Here is a 7,500-nt window from a genome sequence, read left to right on the forward strand (position 1 = left end):
CCCGCCCACAAAGGCCACCGACTGGTCGACGACGACTATCTTCTCGTGGTGCGCCCACAGGTAGACGGAGGAGGACACGTGGTCTGGATGGCGCATCACCTGACAACGTGCATGCAGAGTACATGGGGGACCCACGATTAGGCACACCTGCAGCTTACCTTGATGTGGGGGTGCAGGTGCATGAGGGTCCTCTTGGTGTAGCCCGAGTTGATGCCCAGCGCCAACTCCACCTCTTTGTACAACATGACAAACACGCGCACTCCTTGTTGCTGCGAGCACACAAACGCTGGCATCAGCAAATATTACAACAACACTTCATTTATTCCACAAGGAGAAGACGAGCTACAAACATCAAAGAACACAAAGGACGTCAAATTCAACTCCCCTCCAGGCACGCTTTTTTTTTTTAAACTCTTTTACGAACCCTTTTTGAAGTATTTTACAACAACTATTTTTTTGACACTGTTTTGTAATCAAAGGCGATGGCTGTTTATGACCCCCGCCCCTTTGGAAGCAGCTGCTGCCATGTGGTCAGGGAAGGTCCAAATAAAAGGAGGGCGGCGTGCAATCTTTAAGCAGAGCGTGATGACACGGATGTACACGTTTCTCCTCACTGAGCCAAATTGAATTCTGTCTCTGTTTGATTCTTTGCTTCCTGTCCTGTTTAATAGAAGTCATCAGGGTTTGAACCTGACATCTTCTTGGTCCTTCAAGCCGGACTCCCACACCAGTTTTTTAAATGACCTAATTTTTGGGATTATTTTGTAATAATGAGAGGAAGAGGGGTTCAATCATTTTGCAATGTAGTTTGCTGAAAATGATGAAAAGCGCCACTCTCGACTGACACGGTGGTCAAAGTAGGAATTGCCACGAAAACACATTTGAGGACCTCCAACACTCTACTGCCTGTGTGTCCAAGACCAGGCCCGCGAATGAAGAATCTATGGCAGGGGTGTCCAAAGTGCGGCCCCGCAGCCCAATTTTTATTGGCCCTGTAGACAAACTAACAAGCTCCCAAATTAGAACAAAAAACTATAAAATATCCCCCAAAAATGGGACCTGAAAACCAAAAATGGTGGACAACCAGAGCGTCTTCCTGCATGAGGTCTTTCATGATATCCGTGGGTCGTGTCCTGAAGAAAAAGTGTCCCGTGGAGGTCTTGCACCTCCCGGTTCTTTGGACCACACATGACAGGCTTGACGGTTTTGTTATTTGGTTTACTTTGCAATAAACTTATTGCTCTGCTTTTCAGCAATCGCCTCTCGTGACGGTCTCGCTCTTCTGGTTGCTTTTCAGCCATCCGCTCTCACTCGTGCTCAAGTTTTCTCTTCACCATCGACTACTCCAACTTCTCCAACTTCTCCCTTCCTGGCCGCTGCCCTTTTATGGAGTGATCAGATAAAGGTGCCCAGGTGGGCCATCTACACACTTGTCGCCGATGTCGGGGCCGGCCCCGACACACCCTGCCTCGCTGCAGGTCCACAGGCCACGCCCCCTCACATGTGGACATCTCTTGTTGGACATGATATGTTTTTGAGACTATTGAAGCCCTCAAAAGTGTTTAAGTTGACAATATAACAGCAATACTAGTAAATACCAGCTTACTTTTGAAATGGGGGTCTGTGTACCACTGGGGTGTGAATGTGTGAATGAGGAAGTAGTGTCAAAGCACTTTGAGCACCTTGAAGGTAGAAAAGTGCTACACAAGTACAACCCATTTATTTTTTTAAATATTCTAAAAATAGCAACAATTTAGAAATCCTTTATAAATATATTTATTGAATAATACTTCAACAAAATATGAATGTAAGTTCATAAAGTGTGAAAAGAAATGCAACAATGCAATATTCAGTGTTGACAGCTAGATTTTTTGTGGACATGTTCCATAAATATTGATGTTAAAGATTTCTTTTTGTGAAGAAATGTTTAGAAGTAAGTTGATGAATCCAGATGGATCTCTATTACAATCCCCAAAGAGGACACTTTAAGTTGATGATTAGAAATCTTTATCATTGAATCAATTGTTTATTTTTCAACACGTTTTTAGTTATTTTTATATCTTTTTCCCAAATAGTTGAAGAAAGACCACTACAAATGAGCAATATTTTGCACTGTTATACAATTTAATAAATCAGAAAGTGATGACATAGTGCTGTATTTTACTTCTTTATCGCTTTTTTTCAACCCAAAATGCTTTGCTGTGATTAGGGGGTACTTGAATTAAAAACATGTTGACAGGGGGTACATCACTGAAAAAAGGTTGAGAACCACTGCTTTAGAGCATATTTAACATAAATCCAAATAAAATAATTATTAAAACAATGATGAATGATGATATTGCTTTGTTATGTAGAACACAAAGCTGAGATGTAGAAGTGTTTTTAAAGTGTTCACCTACATTGTTTTGGTTGAAGTATTTTTCATATACAAAAATGTATAAAAGTGGCCCTCGCATCCTTCAATTTTTCGCTGGAAAATGTTTGGACACCTCTGGTCCCTGCGATGAGGTGGCGACTTGTCCAGGGTGTACGCTGCCTCCCGCCCCATTGTAGCTGAGATAGGCACCAGCGCCCCTGCGACCCCAAAAGGAATAAGCGGTAGTAAATGGACGGATGGCCCCCGGGAAGATATGTGATTAGTATTAGAAGCGGCCCGCAGGCCGCAGCCACCTGCTGCTGTTTTGCATGCACCAATACTCCATCTAGTGTTGAAATCCACAGTAAATTTCTGGGGTCCCACTTTTTTGGAACTGTTTTAAAAACAAATGATAAATAAATACATAAATAAATAATATAGTATAAAAAATTTTTTTTTTTCGTGCTCAAAATTCTGTCAAAATGTTTTTAGTACGGCTTTGGTAAGCTGTGAAGCCACACCGCTTGATGGATTGTCGTAATACTATGGTGTGAGTATACGGACCGTAAAATGGCACCTAACAGACATATTACCTGGCGTTTTGTTTCCCAATATTATGCAAAAACAACTTTTCTTACATTTTGGTGCCTGTTGATGTGCATAAAATGAGCGTGCGTCCGCCATTATAGTCCATAGCGACACCGTCGTCATAAGCTTCTTCTTTTACTCGATCTGTTTGTTATGTGACATTCATCCTCCACTGTTGCTATTTCTAATATAAAGTAGTGTAAAGTTCTAACTTATATCTGTCAGCAAACTAGCCATGAAAGCACTAAAACATACCGGTGTAGTGAGTTAGCATTATTCACCCGAGGTACTTTTTTCACGGGACACATTTCCGGATGAGGAGATGCTGCTCTCTTATTAATTAAAGTCAAGTCTGAATGTCATTAAAAGAGTTAGCGCCATCTTTTGCCACTTCTACAACAAACAAACAGTTAGCGCCATATTTTGCCACTTCTACAACAAACAAACAGTTAGCGCCATCTTTTGCCACTTCTACAACAAACAAACAGTTAGCGCCATCTTTTGCCACTTCTACAACAAACAAACAGTTAGCGCCATCTATTGCCACTTCTACAACAAACAAACAGTTAGCGCCATCTTTTGCCACTTCTACAACAAACAAACAGTTAGCGCCATCTTTTGCCACTTCTACAACAAAGATGACGGGGAGAAGACGCTGCCGAAGGTGAGGCAGGTAAATAAGACCGCCCACAAAATGGTGGATCCTGAAAGCGGCTTCATAGATGATGTGTAAAACATCATCTATGAAGCATTTTGAGCAAAGAAGCACCATCACATGTCATGTGGAGCACAAGGAAGTCTTTTACATTTAGAAAAAGTATAGTGCGCCTTTGAATCCGGTGTGCTTGATGGTCCAGAAAAAATAGGGTCTTTTATTTGTCGTGACTCACAGCTTTGCGCTTGAGTGTGCAGTCCAGTCTCCAGTGGTTCCCCTCCACCACGGGTCTCTTCAGGAAGATCTCAGGACTCAGCCTGAAGGACACATGACTGGTGAGATGAGAAGCGGTGTGAAGCAATGCCAACACTCACCACCAGTCTGTGATGAAGATCTCCTCCCTGGCCTCCTCCAAGGCGTTGGCCACGTCCTCCATGTAGGTTTTTCCATTCACGTACCTGCAGAGTTAGAATGGATTAGAGAGTACTTTATTGATCCCAGGGGGAAATTCAGCACCACACTTTGCTCACAATAGACAATAAACACTTGGGTATTTTTTACATGTGAATAACATAAATACAGTCTATTGTACAGCATTATTTACATGTGAATAACATAAATACAGTCTATTATACAGCATTATTTACATGTGAATAACATAAATACAGTCTATTATACAGCATTATTCACATGTGAATAACATAAATACAGTCTATTATACAGCATTATTCACATGTGAATAATATAAACAGTCTATTATACAGCATTATTCACATGTGAATAACATAAATACAGTCTATCATACAGCATTATTCACATGTGAATAACATAAATACAGTCTATTATACAGCATTATTCACATGTGAATAACATAAATACAGTCTATTATACAGCATTATTTACATGTGAATAACATAAATGCAGTCTATTATACAGCATTATTCACATGTGAATAACATAAATACAGTCTATTCTACATTCAAGTACAGTCAAGAAGGAACATTTATGCATCATAGAGTCTGATGGCTGTCAATATGAAGGACTTCCTGTGTGCTTCCGTGTTGCATTTTGGGAGTTTGAGCCTTCTGCTGAATGTGCTCATTGTCTCCACCAGGTGTGAGTCTAGTGGGTGGAAGGTGTTGTCCTTAATGGACAATAGATGACTCCTGAATACGTCATGAGTGAGACCGCCAATATTTCTTTGAGGTTTTTTCCTACACAAGAATTCAATCTTATATTGGGGTAACAAACAGACTATTTTGCTCCTCTCACCATTTGGCCAGAATGTTTTCCTGCTCCTGTGCAAAGGAGCCAAAGCGGTGATCTTGGAGGAAGGCCTTGCCGTAGTTCCTCACCAAGCTCTCGATGCTTTGACCCCACCAGCGGGCGTGTCTGTAGCTGCTGCACTTGAACACCAACGTCCTGCACACACAACATCCACTCCATCAGCAGCCTGCACTGCAACTCATTCACAGGACTACAACTCATACATTCACAGGACTACAACTCATACATTCACAGGACTACAACTCATACATTCACAGGACTACAACTCATACATTCACAGGACTACAACTCATACATCCACTATAGGACTACAACTCATACATTCACAGGACTACAACTCATACATTCACAGGACTACAACTCTTACATTCACAGGACTACAACTCATACATTCACAGGACTACAACTCATACATTCACAGGACTACAACTCATACATTCACAGGACTACAACTCTTACATTCACAGGACTACAACTCATACATTCACAGGACTACAACTCTTACATTCACAGGACTACAACTCATACATTCACAGGACTACAACTCATACATTCACAGGACTACAATACATCCACTATAGGACTACAACTCATACATTCACAGGACTACAACTCATACATTCACAGGACTACAACTCATACATTCACAGGACTACAACTCATACATTCACAGGACTACAACTCATACATTCACAGGACTACAACTCATACATTCACAGGACTACAACTCATACATTCACAGGACTACAACTCATACATTCATAGGACTACAACTCATACATTCACAGGACTACAACTCATACATTCACAGGACTACAACTCATACATTCACAGGACTACAACTCATACATTTACAGGACTACAACTCATACATTCACAGGACTACAACTCATACATTCACAGGACTACAACTCATACATTCACAGGACTACAACTCATACATTCACAGGACTACAACTCATACATCCACTATAGGACTACAATACATCCACTATAGGACTACAACTCATCCATTTGGTGGACTACAATAAAGCCACTATAGGACTACAACTCATCCATTTGGAGGACTACAATAAAGCCACTATAGGACTACAACTAAATCCATTTATGGCAGCAAAACTAAATTCATTGATATAATTAAATTATGGTTAAAAGTAAATTAATGTACATCACTATATGATTAAAACTAAATCAATTAAAATGAATAAACATGACTAAAACTTAATTTATATGATTAAAATGTGACTCAGACTAAATCAATTAAAATGATTTAAATATGCCGAACACTAAATCAATTTATGTGATTAAAATATGACCCAAACTAAATTAATTTAAATGATTAAAATATGACTAAAACTAAATCAATTTAAATAATTGAAATATGACTCAAATTAAATCAATTAAAACGATTTAAATATGCTGAACATTAAATCAATTTAAATGATTAAAATATGATAAAAAAAATAAATTCATATGATTAATATATGACTAAAAATAGATCAATTTAAATGATTAAAATAAGACTGAAACTACGCCCATTTAAAAGATTAAAATACAATTAAAACTAAACTAATTTCAATTTTGATTAATGTCTGGCTATAACTACATTAATTTGAATGACTAAAAGTCAACCTACAGTCCAGGCCAAAGTTTGGTCACACCTTCTCATTTCAATGCGTTTTCTTCATTTTCACCACTATTTACATTGTAGATTGTCACTGAAGGCATCACAACTATCACACCTGTGACATGGGAGCCCTTTCAGGTGACTTCCTCTTGAAGCTCATGAAGAGAATGCCAAGAGTGTGCAAAGCAGTCATCAGAGCAAAAGGCGGCTATTTTGAAGAAACTAGAATATGAAACATGTTTCCAGTTATCAGTACATAAGTCCACATGTTCATTCAGAGTTGTGATGCCTTCAGAGACAATCTACAATGTGAATAGTCATGAAAACACATTGAATGAGGAGAAGGTGTGTCCTAACTTTTGGCCTGGACTGTATATGTGTAGGATTGTAGTTCAAATAAAGGCAGACAGGTGCTAAAAGCGAGCACCAATAGACTAAAAAACAGCTTTTACCCAAGAGCCATAGAAGCACTAAACAGGAACTGAGTGAGCACAATATGTCCATCATGTCCTCATGTCTCATGTTTAAATTGTTTTCTATTTTTTCGGACTACAATGTGCAATAATGTTATATGTATGTGTGTTTATATATTCATATGCATGCATATATGCATCTGTGTGGATATATATACATATACATGTACATATACATGTATACATCTCTCATCTCTATCTTTTTTTTATTATCTATATTATTATATTGTATATGCACCTTAGGAGGAGCTGCTCCAATTTTGTTGTTCTTTGAACCTGTTCACTGCAATAATGACAATAAAACTCTATTCTATTCTAAAGACTGGTACACTACACGGGCCACAGCATTAGGTACCCCTGCGCCCACACCTCACCTGGACAAACTGTCAATCCTGACTCCGTGTTTGGTCTCGGTGTCTTTGGAATCCATCCTGATGCTGAACTCTTTATCCAGCAGCAGGACGAAGGAGATGGCGCCCGAGTCGGGCTTCATGTAGAGCAGGAAGGAGTCCTT

General features: G+C 39.4%; 1 protein-coding gene across 3 annotated transcripts in view; it reads right to left on the reverse strand.

The window, feature by feature from the left end:
* The window catches only part of pld1a (phospholipase D1a), a 110,902-nt gene that overhangs the window by 44,262 nt on the left and 59,140 nt on the right, over positions 1–7,500 (reverse strand). For all 3 annotated transcript variants that reach the window (XM_061896350.1, XM_061896351.1, XM_061896349.1), the window contains 6 exons: positions 7,361–7,500; positions 4,872–5,021; positions 3,974–4,057; positions 3,835–3,916; positions 159–269; positions 1–99 (listed from right to left, as the gene is read on the reverse strand). The exon at positions 1–99 is cut by the window's left edge and continues 87 nt beyond it; the exon at positions 7,361–7,500 is cut by the window's right edge and continues 13 nt beyond it. In XM_061896350.1, coding sequence (XP_061752334.1) covers positions 1–99; positions 159–269; positions 3,835–3,916; positions 3,974–4,057; positions 4,872–5,021; positions 7,361–7,500 — 666 coding nt within the window. The remainder of the gene's footprint in view (positions 100–158; positions 270–3,834; positions 3,917–3,973; positions 4,058–4,871; positions 5,022–7,360) is intronic.

This window comes from Nerophis ophidion, linkage group LG03 (assembly GCF_033978795.1).
Source record: "Nerophis ophidion isolate RoL-2023_Sa linkage group LG03, RoL_Noph_v1.0, whole genome shotgun sequence".
NCBI lineage: Eukaryota > Metazoa > Chordata > Actinopteri > Syngnathiformes > Syngnathidae > Nerophis > Nerophis ophidion.